This window comes from Camelus ferus, chromosome 16 (assembly GCF_009834535.1).
Source record: "Camelus ferus isolate YT-003-E chromosome 16, BCGSAC_Cfer_1.0, whole genome shotgun sequence".
Classification (NCBI taxonomy): domain Eukaryota; kingdom Metazoa; phylum Chordata; class Mammalia; order Artiodactyla; family Camelidae; genus Camelus; species Camelus ferus.
In genome coordinates, this window is record NC_045711.1 from 45,053,441 (window position 1) to 45,074,055 (window position 20,615).

General features: G+C 44.3%; 1 protein-coding gene across 6 annotated transcripts in view; it reads right to left on the reverse strand.

Annotated features, from left to right (window-relative positions):
- RFFL (ring finger and FYVE like domain containing E3 ubiquitin protein ligase) overlaps nt 1-20,615 on the reverse strand; it is a 63,726-nt gene that overhangs the window by 18,112 nt on the left and 24,999 nt on the right. For 5 of the 6 annotated variants that reach the window (XM_032457746.1, XM_032457744.1, XM_032457743.1 and 2 more), the window contains exon 2: nt 1,051-1,238. In XM_032457746.1, coding sequence (XP_032313637.1) covers nt 1,051-1,230 — 180 coding nt within the window. In that variant the 5' untranslated portion in view covers nt 1,231-1,238. Of the gene's footprint in view, nt 1-1,050; nt 1,239-12,107; nt 12,268-20,615 lie in introns of those variants that run through there. The other variant, XM_032457745.1, reaches the window with a different exon arrangement.

Here is a 20,615-nt window from a genome sequence, read left to right on the forward strand (position 1 = left end):
AATCCTGGCTCTGCCACTTAATAACCATGTGTTCTTGGGGCGCTACCTAAGTAGAGGCAAAAAAAATGAGTATTTTATTGTTTCTTGATGCTATCTGTCAGGAACTTGACAGTTACAGTTTCCTTTTTAACTGTTAAACTTTAAGCCTTAGTTTCTCATATGTAAAATGAGAGTTTAGGGACTCTAAAACCTAGATCAGGACTACTGCGAGGATTAAATGAAACAAAAACTCCATAAATTGCTTAAGAGAGCCCCTGGCATACAGTAGATGATTTAGAAAGTATTTTTTCCTCTCAAATTTCCCACTGTCATCATTTTAACATCACATTCTGGGCAGCAAACCTGATTCTGCAGAAGGAGGCAGATGCAGTATTCTTTCTCCGGGTCAGGGCTCACCTTCGGCCCTGGCCATGCCTGACCTCAGGAAGAGGGACGGCCCACACCTGCACACCACCACCCAGCCAGTGATTTCACTTCCTGCTTGCTAATCTGGAAAACATGGCTACATGCATTTCAAAATGAAATGGCTACAGTCAGTAAGTTCCAGGCTTCATCTTCTCAGGGCCCCGCTGTACCTGAGATGTCCTTGACACTGCTTTCAATTAAAACAACAAGTTCACCTGCAGTCAGGCCTCTGTGACGGCACCTCATGCAGGAAACCACAGTGAGGGCCTGCTGCACGCCAAGCATTGGGCCGGGCGCCCTTCGCAGCTTAACTCGCTTTACTCCCACGACACTATGAGGTGTGAGATGGGGACAACGATTACACCCCCACTTTCTAGATGGGGAAAATTTGTCTCCACACAGGTTAAATCATACAGCTAAGAAGTGGCCAAGCCACTATCTGAATTCAGGTCTAGCGGGGCTCTGAATCTATGCTGAGATGCTTTGCTTTTGCTTAGTTAGTTTTCAAATGTCTGTGAAAGGACGGGTCTGGGTCACCAGCATCACAGAGGCACAGGCGAGGGGCAGGTATTACACAAGAGTCAGCAGGCTTGCCCCAGGACCTAAGGCTGCAGTGGCCAAGCAGGCCGAGACGACAACACTCACCTTCCTGGCCATGTTTGCGAAGTGGGCCCCACAGGCCTTGCAGCTTGGTTCCGAGCCTGTCGGGGAAGGGAAGGAGCTGTACCCAGGATTGGAATAGGCCTGCGTCCTGGTTCCCTGGGGCGGCGGGGCCTCCTCAGGCTGTCCATCCAGGCAGAACCAGTTGCAGCAGGTTGCCCACATGATAAAATCTGGTGCAAGGTAGAAAGGAGGAATGGTCAGAGTTAAGACACACCTCGAGTGTGTTTCCATTTCGGAAGGCACAGGTGAGCGGGGGTGTCAACCCACACTTGCCGCCAAGGTTGAGGTGAAAACGGGTTTCCAGGGGCCACAGACTTCTTCCCACCCCCTCCACCAGCACCAGGGTTACAGATAAAGGTGAGTATAGACACCTGATCTGCCAGGACAGGACAGCACGAGCAGCCGCACTGACACACCACCTCTGGAAGGTTGCGGATGCCTTTCTGGGTTTAATCTGACATCTAACTTCAAATAAAATCTTTTGCCTTAGCAATTACAAGTGGCCTAACAGCTGCTTTATTTGAGAACATGACCTTGCCCGTGGAGCTCAGACAGAACTTTAACATCCACGCACGTGCACAGACACATAAAATTCCACACTCACACTGACTGTGGGGAGGAGGCGTTATTTCCTTTATACAGATAAGGCAACCCAGGCTCAAAGAAGTCAAGCTAACACAGAGAGAACTGGGATTCTGAAAATCAGCTCTTCTGACTCTAAACCCAACGTCCTCTGCCCTTCACCGGCCACCCGATTTCTTCTCCCACCACCAGCAGAACTTCCTGACGGCTCCTACCTCTGTACTTTCGACCCTACATAAATTTCTATCAGGGCAAGGGGAGAAACAGGGTGGAGAGGGATAAACTGGGAGTTCAGGATCTGTAGATACACTACTATATGTAAAATAGATAAGCAACAAGGTCCTACTACAGAGCACAGGGAGCTATATTCAATACCTTGTAATGGCCTATAACGAAAGAGAATATGGAAAAGAATATATGTGTATAACTGCATCACTATACTGCAAACCAGAATTTAACACAACATTGTAAATCGACTATACTTCAATTTAAAAGAAATTTTTTTCCTATCACAGCACCTGTGAAAGTTATGCTTTTTTTCTATCACTAAAGCACACATTCCTTGAGGGCAGGGACCACTTCTTACTCACGTCTGTTCTGTGCTCAGCACTGTCGCGTATGCAGCAGATGCTCCACAAACATTTGCTTCCTCACTGAAGCAGTGCCTCTGCGGACTTACTGAGAAGTGTTGGGTTATTATTCCTACTTAATGTATCAACTACAGGAATTAGGGACAAGGGGTTGACGATATTTTTTTTTTAATCACAGAACAAAGAGGATGCAATCTCTAAATGTCAGAATAAACTAAAGATTGTCGGGTGGAGCACCAAAGGCTGAGCATTGCTGTGATGAAGATGCGCTTTTCTCAGCAGACACAGGCAGCCAACATGGACACCTGGGAGCCTGAACTCTGCTTACAGAGATAAGAAACGAAACATTTAGCACATTAATCAATAATTAGTTCGCACTGTACTTCTGCTCTGCTTCCTGACTCACTGAAAGTGCTTTTATCAGGTGGTAGTTCAAAGATGTACTAAGCAAGAAGGAACTAAGAAGCCAAGTGGTTCCACTTGGGTTATTTTTCAGAGAAAAGGAAGAGGCCCAGTGGGGAAAGGAACTTCCTGGTTCACACAGCTCAACTGGAAGCCTCTGCCTTACTCTAGGGCCTTTCCAGCTTCCCAACACTGCCTTGACATACCTGTGATACCGTGTGTTCACTCCTGTAGGTGTGTCCCATAAACATCTGTGTCCCCACTTGCCTGTGAGCCCCTTGTCAATAGGGACCACAGCTGTCACACAGTCCCCGGCAGAGGGGTGGATCAACAGGACTGGTGAATGAATGAGTCATGCAGGGTATTTAAAGCTTAACTAACCACACATTCATTCCATTTTTTACTCATCAAAAACATTGCTCTGACTCACTATTACTTGTCTGAAGACTGTAAATTCTCAGGAGACAGAGGCCTAACCTCTTTCCAAACTCACATGGAATAATGAAGCCAAGAGCACTTAAATAGATGAGTTCTTTACTGGCAAGAGACTGGAGATGCCGAAGAGTGGTCGCCCTCTGAAAGAGGAACTTTGTAACTCTTCAACTCACCTGCTGAGAGAAGCATCTGGAAGGGTGTGTAATAATACAGAGAACACAGGATGTGGAATCAAAGACCTGGGCTGTCACCTACCTGGAGAAAGTCATAACCTTTCTTTTTGTACTTCATCTTTCTTATCTAGACATTCTCCAGACTATAAAATACGAACTAAATCTTAGTTGTTGCTACTAGCAGTACAACAGTGTTTCCACTGCAATTTCTCTGGGAAGGAACAGGTAAAAAGAAAGCCTAGAGATTTCATCACAATTACCACTCAGTTTTCTGGCTTGTCCCAGACAGGGACAGAGAGATCTCAGACAGAATTAGAAGGATGTGTCAATGAACTGAATGAGGTGGGAGAGGAGGAGGAACAGAACAGCCTTGGGGCAAGGCCGTGGGTGTTTCACTAACTTCTGCCAAAACCTCCACTCACCCACGCACACAGCCCTTATAGAATCCAATGCCTTGCTGTTTCCCGTGCTAGGTGAGTATGGTCAAGTGTCTACCCTCAGGGAGCTCATGGTCTAGTGTGGGAACTAGAAAGGTAAAACCAAAAATTGAAAGTTCAGGGTGATCAGTGCTTTAACGGAGGTTTGTACAGGGTATGGGGGCTACAAAGATGGAAACGATCAGCTCCTTGGGAGTCGGGGAGTGAACTATTATGGGAGTAAGTGGGAATTTACCAGAAAGTCAAGAGCAAAAAGACTTTTCAAGAAAAAAACAAACAAACAAAAACAGCATGTACCGGGGCTTTAGAGAAACTACAAAGCACTTGGTTGGGTCAGAGGTAAGGGTTAGGGTGGATGAGAGCACAGCAAGTACACCGGCAGCCAGAAGGACCCTGTCTTCCCTGGGAAGGAATCTGGACTTTACCCTAGAGGTAATGAGACACAATTAAGGGTCCAGGCAACCAGGTTTTGTGATTTTATTTGCATTTTAGAGTGGCCACTGCGGCAGTAAGCAGTGTGGAGAACAAACCTGCCAGGGGTGGGTTGGAAGCAAGATATGGGGCTATGGGCAGAAGAGAAAGGGACAAAGATGAATTATTCTTTCTAGAAACTTTGGCCATGAACGGAAGAGAGAAGGCAGCAGCTGAAGAGGATCCAGGTGATGAGATAAGAGAAACATTGACAAATTTAGACTGTGGAGGAGACCCCCAAAGACTAAGAGGTTAGAGAGGAAGGGAAGCTGGATACACACAAGTGACAAGTGTGAGGGTCTGGGGTGGAGGGAAAGTGACAAGTGACAAGGTGTAGGGTGGACCACTCCCGGGCAGGAGAACGCCCACCTCTTCCACCACAGAGGGGAACTGTGGTGAAGACAGATGGAACCAAAGACCAGCTGACAGCATTAGCAGGAAGAGATGGAAGAAGGAAATGTGGAACCACAAGGAGAAAACCACCTTTTCCTCCACACAAGGAATTTGCGTGTTGCAACCTTTTCCTAAGAGGTCAGGACTTTGCCACATACCGGGCAGACCCACTAGGGAAGGCATCATCAAGTAGGGAAAACTGGAAAGCTGGCCAGCTGAATACTGGTTCAATTCATGTGCTTTTACCAGCAAGTGGGAAGCACCAGATGGGCTGGGCACTGAGAGACCAAGAGTGATTTGCACAGGTCCTTGCCCCCAAGGACTCCGGGCTCAGGAAGGCACCAAACACAGCTCAAGCTGGCCATCCTGGTTCAGGGGCTAAGAAAGCTCTCCCTTAGCCTCACAGGAGTCAACAGAACCTGTCTTCGCAGGACTATTTTCACTCTCTCAACTTCAGTTCTCATCCTAACTGCCTCCTCTGAACAGCTCTGAAAGAAAAGCCATAAGCCTGTTTCAGTATCTGGGTCCTCCTACAAGGACTTGACTCTGTGGGAAGACTTGACATCTGTCACTTGGTTATCCCACAGGCCCCACGTGTGGCTGGAGAAGGCAGCCACCTCCCGGGGATGTGGACATGTGGGGAGCCGGTTACTAGGGAAGGGTCTCCAGCGCTCAACTCCCTGAAACCTGCTCAGCCTGCTACCACCACCGGGTCACCAAAGTAAGCAGGTTTTTTCTCTTTGTGACTTATATTTAAATACCAAAGGTGCATTTCCCAAAGTGGTCTTGCCAAACTGGAAAGACTTAAGCCTAAATGACAACTATGCTCAGGGTTATTTCAGGGAGGGAAACAAAAGGGTTTGTGATTTTTAACACTGCCCTACAAACCAACACTTTTCTCTTGGGAGTATGTTTTCATCCCTCAGCGCTCAACAGATACAGGCAGGTGGCACCTAATGGTGTTACTTAAGGACTGAAAGTGGGACCACAATTGTGGGGTGTACAGAGAATTCTCCTCCCTCTCTGATCTGCAAACCTCCTTCTTATCTTAAAAGAAAATAATCATCAAATCTTCACTGAGGGCTTGAAAATTCCTTCCCCAATTCCCCTCACCCTCTTCAGAAAAGATGGACTTGGCGATTTAATTTTCTGTTGTAGTCTGACTGCTTTCCTGTTGAGTTTGTTTGAAACCTGCCAGGCTCTCCTCTTGTGCTTTGCCTACAGAGTGAAAAAGACAGGTGAAATAGTACAAGAAAATGTACTATTCTGTCTGAAGATCCCTGTGGTGTGAGACAGGAACGGCTAGCTAGCACATGAGATCTTGTCTGCTTGAAGTAAGCTGGTATTTCTTGGGAGACTGAACTCTGTTGAACAGGAAAATCATAGTGCTAATAACAGGGTATGCAGAGAACAGTTACAGTTAGAGGCAAGAGGGCAGATAATGTGATTTCTCCCCTATTAAGTCCTAGAGTCCTAAGTAATTTTAAAGCAATCACTTTTCCACTTGTCCATCTGCCCAAGGCAAATGATTTTACATTGATAAGTGGTTGTCACAGACTTTCCCATGGAAGAGAGAAGGGTCAGAATGGACTTATGGAATAAAAAGGCCAGAATGTCAGTGTCCTAGTAAAATCAGTGCGAGTTTGCAATGTAACTCCAAAACCACCTTGCTAACCACCAAGATCTTAAGGCAGTAAAGTCAAGTCCCCAAGGTTCTCACCCAATCTGTTCTGATTTTAATTAACTGCTCCATGCACCAAGGTACTTCTCTAACAGGTTTTCCACGGATGCACAGACAGCAGTATCTTGGAACTGACATACTTAGGGTGAACAAACCCACTGTATAAGACATTACAAAAATCCTTAAAAAAAAAAAGATAATAATAATAATTAAAATGCCCCCAGTCCTCAAAGAAGTACGTTTTTGACATGGCAAATCAAAAAATGGCTAGTTACAAGCCTTAAGAATCATCTCCGGTTATTGAAGGAGAGGTGCCTATTGTCACTACCGTATTCTTGCAATTGTTAAAAGCATCTATGCTTTAAGTGCAGAAAGAAAAGTATCCCATATTATGGATCATTAATACAGAACGGGCTTTGCTTCATCTTGTATACTATCCCTAAAAAGCAATTAAAGTACAACTGCAATGGCTTCAAAAGGAAATGCTATGAAAAATCTATCAATATGGCTTAGCCATGCCTCTTTGAGGTAACTGTGTAAGTAAGTATATATTTTGAGAAGTAAAGAAGAAAGTAGCCATTCTCCACTGGAAGACTGCTTCTTATCTGCCAGGCACTGAGCTAGGTACTACCTAGTGATATTTCATATGATCCTCACAATGAGGATTCCTTCTTCCCATTTTCAGGTAAGAGAATCAAGATTCAGGGAAGTTAAGTAACTTACCAAAGGTCATAGCTAGAGGGTGTAATGCCAGGATTTGAACCTAAATCCCTTAGACCCTGAAGCCTATGCTCTGTAGGCTACAAAAGAAATGTTCCCAATTCCACCAAAAAAAAAAGGAAAGAAAGAAAGAAAATCAGTCTGTCTGCCCTGTAGCCCACTACCCCCCCCCCCACCCGAGTATCAGCTTTCTACCTTTACTAGAGCTTTCGCATCAGCACACAGGCACTTTCTAGGACCTCCTAGATTTTAAAAAAATCTTCCTTGTCATAAGTACAAATAACAACCACAGCGTGTTACAACCAAACACATACTAGAATGGCTAAAATGGAAAAGGCAGATACCAGCAAGTGTTGACAAGCACACAGAGCAACTGGAACTCTAACACTGCTGGCAGATGAGTGAACTGGTACAACCACTTTGGAAACACACACGAGTGACTTTGTAATTCCACTTCCAGGCATATACCCAACAGAATTACATTCACCAAAGAAGTGTACAAGAATATTTGTGGCAGTACTATTTTAACAGCCCTAAGCTGGAAAGGACCCAAATGTCTGTCAATAACAGAATGGAAAAATAAAGTATATTCATCCAGTAATGAGAATGAACAAACTACTGCTATATGCAACACAGGATGAATTTTATAATGCTGAGTGAAAGAAGACAGGCACAAATGAATACTAAATGATTCCATTTATATAAAATTCAAACACAGGCAAACTAATACATGGTGCTAGAAATCAGGACAGGGGTTATCTCTGGATAGTGGATGGAAGAGGGCACGAGGGGGCTTCTGATAACGTTTTTTCTCAATGTGAGTGCTCGTTATACAGATTTTTACTTCATGAAAATTCATCAAACTGTACACTTACAATTTTTACACTTCCCTAGTTACATTTCAATTAGAAGTTTATATAAAAGAGTTTTTAAAGCATCTAATACTTTAATTTGTTAAAAAAAAAAAAAAAAAACCAATAACCAAAATAAAAAAACCCATTTTGACTCCACACCCCCAACTCCTCAGTAAAGGTCCTTTTCTCAGCTCTTCTCTACATCCAAATTTCTCCAAATATTTGACTCCATTTCCTCAATCTCTAACTCACCCTTCAACCTTCTCCAGTCTAGCCCGGCCCAGCCACTCCACCCAATCTCTACTCTGCAAAGTCCCAAGGACTTCCAAGTGGACATGCCCAAGTAACACTCTGCTACCTTCATCTTACTCAACCTCCCAGCAGTGCTGGGCACAGGCAACCCTTCCTTCCTCCTTGAAACACTCTCCCCTCTAACTATCTCTTAGCTTCCAGAACTCTGCATCCTTGGTTTTCCTCCCACCTCAAAGCTTCCTGCTGGCTCTTCTCCTCCCTCTGTTCTTAAATACAGGTTGTGCCTAGGCCGTCTTCAGGGCTCTTTTTACCCACACTCTCTCTCCTGAGGAGACCCTGGTCAGGTAGCTTTAAACCCCACTCTTAAAAGCTGAAGAGTCTTGAGTTCTGAGCTCCATCTCCCCAGCCCCCAACAGCGTCTGGGTCACCATTTCTCCTCACTCACTCACATCTCCCTCCTCAGGCCCTTTGAATTTGCTGTTTGTTCCTTCTGCCTGGACCCTTCCCCCAGAACATCACACGCTTGGCTCCTTCTTGTCATTCACCCCTCAGTTTAACTGTCACTTACCAATCTCGTGCCTAATACTTAGTACAAGCTGGTATTACCTGCATCCTTGTTAACTGACCGCCTTAACTAGAATAAAAATCCAGAAGGGCACTAGGACCAGAAGGGCAGAAGGACTCTGCTCTACTGCATTTCCAGCTTCTAGAATGGCTTCCCGGATAAGAGAACAGCTTCCTAACCAGTTTCCCAGCTTCAGTTCTTGCCTCTCTCCAGTTCTTTCCCCACAAGGCACCATCCACGTCCCTCCTCCTCCAACACGCACACTTAGGCTCTCTCATTGGACTCCCATTACACTGTAGAATCAAAAGTCCCACCCTGTACATGGTTAAAAGACCCTGCACGTGCTGCCAGCCCCTTCCCACTTCCCCAATTCATGTCCTCCTACTTTCCCCGACCACTGGCTAAGCTTCACACCATGTGACCTCTCAGTTCCTCAAGGACACCAGGCCCCCTCCTGCCTCAGGGTCCCTTGCACTGGCTCTTCTGCCTCTAGCCTGCTCGTTCCCACCCTCGGGTCTCAACTCAAGTGGCACCTGTTGAGAGGAGCCTCCCTCCCCAGTCACACACACCCTCTTGCCCTTTCAGTTTAGAGAATTACCCTAATGGGTAATCACATCTGTCTGTTTACAGTGTAAACGCCAAGGGCAGGCACCTCCTGCATTACCTAACACAGTGCCACTTCATAGTAGGCAGCCAAATAATTTGTGGAATGAACAACTGAGGTCAGAGAAACATTGAGTATTTTGTCAATACAGCCCATGAGGCAAATACTAGTTATCTCCCCGTAGGGCCCAAGGCATTTAACCAATATTTATATTGAAATACAGTGGCTAGGAAAAAGTCCTTTATCAAAATCAAAGGAAGCTAGATAAAATAAATAAGTTTACACTGCATAGTACAGAGAACTATATTCAACATCTTGGAGCAACCTAGAATGAAAAAGAATCTGAAAAAGAATGTATGTCTGTATATGGATGACTGAAACATTATGCTGTACACCAGAAATTGACACAACATTGTAAACTGACTATACTTCAATTAAAAAAAAAAAAAGGGTAGCTAACCTTGGATAGGTTACTTAAGATTGTTGAGTCTGCTTCCTCACCTGTGAGAGAGTAATACCTCCCCTGCTGGAAAGTAACTGAAGGGATGAGAAATAACACACATAAAGTGCCTGCCCTGTAAGAAGTGCTCGGTGAATAGAGCGTCAGAATAAATCATCGCTAAACTCTTCAGTTACAATTCTAAAATGGCCACGGCCTAGCTGTTCAATCGTGACTATTAATTAACAGTGACTATTATCGAGAGCCTCGCTCTCTCTGGTCAAAGTCTGTCCTTTCCACCACGTGAGAGACTGGGCTGGGAGGGGGCTCTGACGCCGCTGAGCCCATCGCCCACACAACAAAGACACAGTCATGACCCTTAGGACTCACCTGAGATGTAAGATCATCTCTCAGCTTGGAAGGCTGCTTATTTTCAAAAATAAGTTAGTCTGAAAAGAAACACGTACTCCCTCAAAACTCTTTTAATTTAAAACAGAAACTGAGTCGCAATTGGAATTTTCCAGCAAACCTGCCTGAGGGGTTTCACCACAGAAGGTGAAGATTTAAAATGCTGGTGACAACACAATGAGCATAAAACAGGGCCACTGGTGCATTTGTAAGTAAGCAACTTGCAGAGCAAATCATATCACAGACAGGCCTCCCTTGCTGGGTGTAGGGCAATGAAAAGCATGATCTCTGTGGTGCTGAGATTATTTCTGAGATACTTATTTTAGAATGGAGAAGTCAGAACACCTAAGTCACAGAGGAGACAAGTGTACTATGGAACTTTAGAGCCCCGAGCCCTGAATCTGAACAAGAACCCTGCTGAGGTGGTGTATGAGCTGGACAGAAACAAGGGAGATTTCACAATCTGGCAGAGAGCATTCCCAAAGGCTTTAAAACCTAATAGACATTTTCCATCCTCGAAGGCAGTCCTTCAGATGTGGGTGATGGATAACGCGTATTTCCCAGATAAGAATTTTATTTCAGGGCTAAATTTCTAGAAAACAGAACAGTAAAAATTTTTTTTTCTTCAATAAAGGTCCCAAATATGCTTTACTCTGGTTTTAGACTCAGTCAGTCCTGACCTTTAAATCCTAGCCAGAACAGTGAATAACTGAAGGAGCTGGAGAAAGTTGCTTTTTACGGCTTCAGCGTAGCAGGAATAAATTCACCTGCACCTCACAGGCTGGACACAGAGTAGGTGCTCAGTATAAAGAGGAAGCAGACCTTCCCTGGGCTTTTCGATTTTATGTACAGGGCAAAAGGCCGCACTAGACACTCAATAAACAGCAGACACTAGAATAAGGCACAGGACTCCCGAGAACGAAGCGCTCGCTTCTCTCCAGACCAGCTTCCAGAGCCTCCTTTCACACTGACACGAGTGTGAAGACTTCAAAGGCACCAGGCCTGGCTCCTGCCTCCTCCAGGTCCCAAGTTACACTTCAATACAAATGCTCAAAGCTTGGGGTGAGAGGGAGACTCTCCTGTGCTCTTACTTCAGGCGTAGGCCAGGGGAAAACAGGGAGTTATTCAGACTCAGGGATCCTGAAGGTCTTTCTCAAAAGGCTCTTAGAAAATATTTTTTAGGGAAAATGGTACAAAACACCTAACATGTGCCCAGTGAGTTGTTACATTTCCACCTCTTATCTCATTTAATACAATGCTGCAAAAATCAGAATTCCAATGCTCATTTTGTAAACAAAGAGGCTGGGCCCTGAGGGCTGGATAACTGGACCAGGGTCACACACAGCTAGAAGGTGATGGGGCGGGACGTTAAGTCCAAGTTCTTTGAGTAAACTGTGGTCCTGCAGAAACTGTGGTCCAGACTCAGTATCAGTACTTCAAGGGCCTGTGCGCCGGGAGAGCAGGGTGAACGGCCAACTGGGAGAAGCCATGGGAAGGGCCTCACATGGCCAGCAGGGGGACATGCCTCATACCAGTTCCCGCCCCCTTCTAGGGGCGCCCAAAGGGGCACCTCCCGCCAAGCCAACTTTGAGGACTAGAGGACCTTGTAAGAGGCACAGTAGACAGAAAAAACATCCCTGGGAATCCAGAACTTTTTGTTTATACATCCAGGGAATCATCTTCAGGGTACTAGTGCTACAGACACACCCCCACTTCCTAAAGACAAAGCCCTTGGGCGATAGCGAGGCTGCAGCTCGGCTTCTATTCCTGCCCACCCGTGCTGTTCCACTGGAGGAGGGGCTTCTGACTTAACTGTCTCAAGTTCAACTAAGTGCTTTCACGGAGAACCATAGTAATAATGAAAGGCAACCGGCAGAGCTCAGGGCCCCACCCCCTGGCTCTCAGCTCCAGCAACCCAGCGCCTCTTTCAGCCCCTCGAATGCCAAGCTTACTCTAGCTTCAGTAACCTCCCTCGAGCTCTTCTCTCAGCCTCGATTGCTGTCCGCACCCCACCTCCCTCATGAGGCATTTACCTTTCTCAGGCAAACCTTCTGTGGGCTGTACTCTCACAGCATCCTGCACACTTCCTGACAGCTGTCATTTATTCACCTGCCCAGCCCTCTTCCAGCCACAGACGATTCCTAGGACCCTGGGTGGCCAGGGGAGTACACTCTGAGGGGACTAGCGTTCTGGCAGCACCACGTTTAAGCAACCGGCTGATGATCATACAATTCTTTCTAAAGTGCTCTTCTCCCGAGGTTACGGTTAGGGTGTGGAAAGTGAAACAGGAAACAAGAGCAGAGTCACTTTACAGCTTTCTTCCCACCCTACTGCAAGGCAAACGTTAACGCCAGATATTTGCTGAACTATTACTCACGCTAATAGCATTAGAGCTTTGGTGGGGGGGGGGGGGATGCAGGGGCAGACATTCAGGCTTGAAAACTCCACAATCGTGATTCCAGAGTTTTAAACCCATATAACCACAGCTATAGCTTTAAGGAAAGATCTCATAGTAACATGCCTGCCTCACACAAGCTGAAGATCATTTAAGTGAATGCTAAGATTACTTGAAAAACAAGAAAACAACAGGAACAGACTGACCTTCTAAAAGTGACAGAAAACTGTTACAATTGTCAGTTATTACAGCATAAAAGACCAGAAAGGGAAAGCCCCAGAGATGTACAGGATGGTCACTTCCAACCCTTCTCTGCATCATGAGACACAGGAGGTGTCAGTGTCCTCCCAGAGGCTGAGATGAAACTGCAAGGAATACAAACAAAGGTGAAAACAAGAGAAGTGAGATGACAAAGGAAAGAAATGCTAGGAATCAAAGAGAGAGTCCTTGACCAGATACACCTAGGTCCAAGGAGAGCTTTGCCTGCTGCTACTGACATGCCCAGCCCCTGCCAGGCGGAAGAGAAACCTGACAAAGGGGTGTAAGAACCGGTACAGAGGGCGTCTTGGAGCATAAAGTATTCCAATGACAATATGAAGAAGGGAAAAAGGAGAGAGATTTCACTTCCCACCAGTAACAAATGAGCTCTTTTTCTGAAGTGCTAACTGTTGTAAACAACTAAAAAACACACATAACAATCACAAGTTATAAATGTTCTTGTAAATTCCCTGGTTCCAACTCATCTATGACAAATATCTGCAGAGGGACCTCAGCATCTGCTCTGAAGTTCAAGGAAAAGTAATTCTAACCAATGGAGTTGTGCCAAAATATCACCCTCGGGGTCTGACCAATTAAATGGCTGCTTCTTCGCACTGTGTTTAGGAGAGATGACAGATTGAACACTGCAGCAGAGAAACCTACACACTTAATTTCAGCCCAGGCATTCTGCCCCAAAGGGCAAGTCAATCAGGAAAGAATGCCGTGCAGAAGGAAGCCTTCTAAAAACGCTGAAAACAGAACAAACGGACCTGCAGTTCAATTACCCTGGGATCCTTCTTCCATCAGAACTGGTGACAAAGCCCATTAAGAGGAAAGGGACCCTCATCCCCCTCGGTACTCCTGTAGGAAACAGGACTTACCAGATTAGCTTTTCTGAACCTTCTAACTGAAGAAGCTGCTTTGACAAGATATTATCACAATGACTGACTAGTGGGTAACCAGGATAAAAAATGTTCATGAGGCTGGGGGCTTGGCAAGAGGTTTTCTGGCACTCCTGTGCTCTGGGAAAAGGTGGGCTTCAGGAAGGGATGTGTCTAGGATCAGACTTAGGTACTTTACCTTTGCAAAGCAGTCTGCACAGAAGTGTAGCCAAACGTACTGGGTGTGGGAGGAACAAAGACTCTACATTCTGGTGTTCTTTAATCCCTTTAAACTTTCATTTTCTCAAAGACAAAAGAACCTGGTGAAAGGGTAACTGAAAGGATTAAAATAATGCATGTCAAGCATTTACCCTAGAGCCTAGCACATAATAGGTGCCCAATACAATGTGGCTAGAAATAAGTTAAAATCTTTTTTAAGGGTCTTTAAAGAGACGATTTAACTGTGCTATCCCCTATTCAAAAAGAAAAAAATGCTGATACCTTTTATTAGGCTCAATCTCATTTTCCAAAGATCCTACAAGAACTAAATGATTCCAGGCCCATCCCACCTGCTCTTTTAAAATCCCTGAAGAACTTGTCTCTCTGAGGTGGTCAGGACTGGTTTATTGGCAGTGCAGCCCTAGGCTATTACATTTCTTTCCAGTTCTACCCCATTGCTAATAAGTTTGTCACTTTTTCCACAACAAAGGCAGCTTCTACCTTAGCTAAGGAGAGAGGTCCCCTCTCATCCACCAAACTCAAAGAACTGAACATACACACCTCTGGTCCCCACCTGGTTTGTACTGCACTGAGGTTAGATGGGGTCTGGGGAAAAATCCAGGATGAATTCAGATTAACCCCTTCCTCCCACAGACCTTTGGCTTGGTTTGATGTTTGATCTCAATCTGAAAATTACGCTGACTTTCTGAAATGTGTTCTGCTCCCGTCAGGATGTGATATGCCCACTATCTACGCCAAGCAGAAATGGAGATTTCTAGCTCACCCAGTACCACAAAGACGACCTTTGTATTCTCACAGTATTCATTCTCTCCTTGCGAAGAGCACCTGTGCTTACCCCCAGTCTTCCCATTTTATTCTTTGCCCATATATCCCACAACAAAGTGCAAACTGCCTCATATTCACCACTCCCTGACAGATTCAAGGAAAAAGACACCTGTGCTGATATCAGGAAGTAATGCTGCTTTCATCGGCGCTGGGATCTGCTGCTACTTCATCCATTTACGCCTGGAATTACAAAGTGGAAGGACAGATCTCTTTGCAATGCGGCAGGGATATGAGCACACAAATCTTGACCTGTCCCTTACTCATTAGTTTATGGTTTGAGACCATCAGAACGGACCTGTTCTGAAATAACTCAAGCAGTTACAGTAATCTACAAAGATCCCAAGATCACTCCCCTCCAGGTAGTTACTTTACAGCCAACCCAGCTGCCTAATGAACATAATAAAGCAGATTCCACAGTGGGAAGCAATGAGGAATGGGAGGGGAGGTACAGAAAACAGGGGTTCTTAAGGACTGTTTTACCAACTGAGTGACCCCCAAGCAAATTTCCTTAATCGCTTCTCCAGAAACGTGCCTACCGGTAAAACAGGTCAGCAGTTAGCATTAGATCCAGCCTCTGAACTCAAAGAAACTTTCAAAGATTAAAACGACCCTGGAGTAATTTGTAAACTACCAGGCTCAGGAAACACTCAAAAGGTGTGCCAGAAATCCTAGAATTCAAAAGGAACCTGTAATTTAAAAGGCTGGTGAATTACAGGCTAAAATTTCCTGTTGTTATTAAAAAATAAATAACCAAGCACAGCTTGAATCCTGCCATCTACCAAAAGTCACAGATAAGCAGTTAATTCAGGAGATTCATTTTACAAAACATATGGATGCAATGCAGTGTAAGCTAGAGAAAAACCACCATGCTCCAGGAAGAAAGAATGACCTGACCCCTAGAAGATGGGCACCTGTATAAAGGCAAGGGCAGTAAAGGACATGCTGCCTTAGTTCTTTTCAAACCAGAGAGACTTCTTCAGCCAAGCTCAAGTATTAGAAGTCTCGACTTATTAACCACATCAAGTTTCAAAACCCAGGCATGCAAGTTAGAGTAAAGACAAGCCCATCCTGTTTGCACTTGACTTCCTGTTCTGGGCTGTCTGATCTCTTTACAGGGCTGCTCCCAGGCCACAATAGGTAACCTTTCCTATCTGCCAACCACTGGTTCACTGGACAGTACTTCAGTGACGACAAAATCCATAATTCTACGAGTAGGGTAAAAGATACACCTGAAACTGCACCAAAAAACAATCATGAGTGTCTAAGACACTTTCTGGGTTTCCCATGCTTCATACTGACATCTGACCTAGAGTAAACAATAAAAATGTAACACAAATAGTGCTGAGATAAGAAAATTAAGCCTAAAACAAAACTTGGAATATGAGGGCTGGGAAAAAGAGCAAGAAAAATTGGATATGTTTTTATTATTAATGTTGGCCTCTTTTCAAATGCAGAAGGAACAGTTTTCTGTCAGCCTGTCCCCACTGAGCAGATTCCCAGAAGGGAACCACAACAAGTGATCACTACATTAAAAGGTCCCTTCTGGTGAAAACTGTCCCCAGTGCAACCTGCTACCCGCCTCAGTCTACTTTTCAGCACTGTAAAAGCCTTCAGTTTTAGAGACCTGAAGCCTCCATTTTATGCCAAACTTCCATTGCTTCCAAAGAGCTAGTGGGTCCCCCAAGCCACATTCAGTGTTGGGAGTAAACGCTGGGCAAGGAAATGTCCCAGTTTTCATGGGCAAGTCATTTAGCTTCTGTGGGTCAGCCTCCTCATCTGGGAAACAGGAGGGTTGGACTACATTGATCTCTAATGTTTATTCCAGCTGTAGAAAAAATTTCAGGGATTCTACACTAACAGTTAGCAGAAGCTTCTGTGGCTTCCTGCATTATTTCTTTGGTCAAATAAGATGCCTCTATTATCCCACTTCCCGCAATGTGAATACACCCCTTGATCTGCTTCCCAACTACCTGAGGGTTTTTCTCCCGTTCCCTTGAAACATGGATCAGAAAGTTTCCCACTTGAAAGCAATATTCTACAAAAAACCTCGAGGATTGCTCTTTACACATGGTCTTTTTATTAAGACTGTAATATAATCACCACTTGGTTCCCATGCTGGTCATATGATTCCTGGAGAGAACAGAGTCACAAAGGATGAAGAAAGTTGACCAGCAACATGTGGCACTCCCACACAATGACAGCTAATGGGGAAAGAATGAGGCAAATCTGGGTAAGAAAAGGGAGTGGTGAAGGCAGGTTCATTGAGTCAGTGCAAGGGGAGAACACAGCAAGTTTAACAGAAAAGAAAATGGGAAAGGAAGGAGAAAAGTTAACAAGAAGGAAGAATACAAACCGATAGGCAGAAAATTAAATCTGAAATTCTGCTTATCCATTCATCCAACAGACATCGAATGTCTACTATGTGCAGGGAACTGAACTAGACACTAGAGGAGATACAAAGGTCAACCAGAAAGATCTGCTCAACAAGGTTACGGTCTAGTAGGAGAGATAAAGCAGGTACACAAACAATTGAAACATACAGCAGAAAGTGTACCTGCCATAAAGGAGACATAAAAGAGTCCTCTACTATGAGACCCAAAGGAGGAAATGATTACTCCCAGTGAGGGATCAGACAAGGCTTCATAGAAAGAATGACATTCCAAGCTGAAAACACAACGGAAACAAGGACACACAAGTAGGAAACCAAGGACATACAGTCAGAGCAAGTAACTAGATTTGATCTGAGATGTAAGTGGGCATGAAGGGAGAGATGGTAATAGTAACAGCTAGCGATCCAGAGAGCCTTAGCTAATTTGGATAGCTGGAGTGGAGCCAGACTGAGTATTCCAAAATCAGGCTCAGAATTTAAACTTAAATCCAGGGAAAACAGAAGGGGAGGAGGAGGGAGGCTGACAAGTTAGGAGCTGGAGGAATCTCTTAACTTAACCCATAAAATGAAGATAATAAAATCAACACAAAAGCAAAGAGTGCAGATGCACAAAATCCCTCCAAAGAGACACAATGTCTTCCAAACATAAAGCAAGAAAAGAGGAGGACAGAAAGGCCCTGGACGATGGTATTAACATACTTAAACAAAGAATGTGACCACAACAAAGGGTGATCAACAAAAAAACTGTAAAAAATCTAGGAAAGACAGAGGGGCCACATTGACTCCAGTCACCCAAGGCAGAGAAATATTGCAGCCTGGTGACACACCATCTTCTCTGCAGTGGGACAAGGTTCTTTCATAAGGCTTAAATGGGAATAGCATATAGTAGCAGTTATGGGGATAGGTTCTTAAGAGTCAGAGGGACTTGGTTCCAATCTGAGTTCAGCCTTTTACCAGCTTGGACAGAGCCTTGTTGTCCTCATTTGTAAATTGAGGACAATTGTGCCTACTTTGCAGAAGGAGCTTTGGGAGAATTAAATGACCTACTGTATGCAAAACACTTAGTACAATACCTGGTATACAGCAGGCAAGCAATAATCTCAGCCTGTGTTCTACCCTACAAACTATCCTAGCACACTATTCTATACTCACTAATGCAAGTTTGGTATCATTGTATTTCACTTTTCACATCTCCTGATATTGAAAAGCAATATCCTGGCAAAATAAAGAATCCTGTTAACAGGAAAGGAATCCACTCTAAAATAAAAATTGGCCTTCCATTCCGAGCACACTCAGGTCTGAACAATCCTGTCTCCAAAAGACTGATCATTTCCAGGTAGAAACAAAATTAATTTTTTCACCCAAAAATGAGACCTAAAACATACTGACAAAAACTCTCAAAGATCTTTCTGAGAAGCTAGATGGCCCCCAGCAGGCTGGTCCTACCTAATGCCACCCTCAATCTACAGGCCAGTCTGGACGATGCCCTCCCATACTGCTCCACTTCCCACCTCTCTCATACCCTTCAATCACACACTGTGCTGAAACGTTTTATCTCCCTCTCTAACCTTCTAGAGGTCAAGATCCCACCTTATCCATCTCTGCATTCTTTTTTCCCATATCCCAAAATGCCTTGCATCAAACAAAACCATGATAAATATTGATCATTAAAAATCGATTTCACTTCACAATTTGTATTCCTAGAGTTTGTGTTTTCTATTAACTGTGAATTATTGAAAGGGACACTGAGTGAGATACATATAAAAACTGTAAAAGCAATTTTAATAAAAGGCACTTTGATTGCAAGGTTAAAAAAAATCAGTTTCAAACAGGACTTTTCTTAACAACACAATCCACTGTGATCTGCCATTCCTGCATCCCAAGGTCTTCTTTCGATTTACTGAATTCTTATTCTACCCTTTTCTTCCCCTCCCTTCTCCAACCTCTCCACACTTGAGCTACCAAGGATTACAGAAAAGCCAGAAGACTGTCTTTACTGGGTTCTCAACAAATTCATACAACTGGGACCAAGTCATCGGTGGGCTCAGAAATTTTTTATTCATCTCTAGTTGATGTTTCATAGCAACTTTCCAAAGAGCAGTGTTGTGCACGATTTAGGACATGGGGCCTGGAGTTAGACAGAACTCAGTCTTCCTGTGTGACCTCAGTCGAGGTGCTTAACTTCCCTAAACTTCATCTTCCAAATCTGTAAAATGCAGTACCTAGATGAGGTAATTAATGCAATACAAACCCTTAACAACAGAGCAAGTGCTCAAAAAATGGGAATGCTTACTGTTTTCTTTGTCTAAGTGATGCTCCAACACCTATCCTCTCTTCTACTCCTTCTTTGTCAGATAACCAGATACCTCCTCTCTCCTTTGCAAAACAATTCAACTGGGTTCTCTGTCCATCTGAGAGGCAATGGTGGTACAGTGGAGAATGCTGGAATCAGGGGTCCAGCTGGTGCCACATACCAGATATGTAAGCATGCACTCATTGCTTCACTTGTGACTCAGATTCCTCAGGTGCAAAATAGGTATTTTAACCTGTTCCTTGTAGAATCACTGTGAGAATTAAAGGGAAAAATACGAAAAAAAGTAGTAAGCAGATAAAGAGAGGGAAGGATAAGTGAGGTGATAAGGCTTTCAAGAGAACAGACCTGGTTTCAAATTCCAGTTCTACCCCTTAACTAGTTGTGTGACCTTGGGTAAGTTAATTTCTCCAGACCTCAGTTTCTTGTCTGTAAAATGGGGAAATAACTTCACAGGGTTAAGAGGTTTAAAACAATGTGCAGACTACTTGGCATGTAAACTTCCCATCCTGCTCTCTATGCCTCTTCTTTTCTCTCCATCTCAAACACTCCCCTTTATTCTCTAGACAAGTAGAATCCACCATTCTTGACCATCTTGACATCTCCAATATATCTATATTTAACAGCAAATCAGACAAGTACTGCTATACAAATATACTGTGTCTCATCTAAAACAGAACAGTAAAAAAAAAATTGCAAAGTATAAAGTAAAAATATGTAAAAACTTAGTTCTAGTAACTCTTTCCCATATCCCAAAAGAAGGTCCTATATGCCCCTAGAACTTGGAAATTCATTTTGGAGGTCACTATACTAGTAAGTAAACTGTTTACAAAGACAAAGATAATAGAACAGACTTGGTATAGCTGCCAGCACGGTGATTGGCAGGGAGTAGATACTCAGTAAGTTTTGGTCCCTTATGGTTTTTAGAAGAAAACCTGTCTCTACACACATACCTCTCTGTACGAGTTTGCACGAAGTGAGCGCTCAGCTCAGTATCCATGTCTCTTCAATTCCCAGCTTCCTCCACAGAGGTGCTGGTACCCTGCTTCACTTCCAAGTTACACACTTGTCCATGAACTCCACTCCACTCTACTGAAAACTCTCCCTCCAATTCACCAATGCTCTTCTGATGGCTAAACACATAGCTTTTTCCTACATCCTCAACCTTCATGACCTCCCATGTACTATGACCTGCCTTCCTCCTCTTTGGTTCCCACTGAAAGGGCAATAGCTTGACTCCCC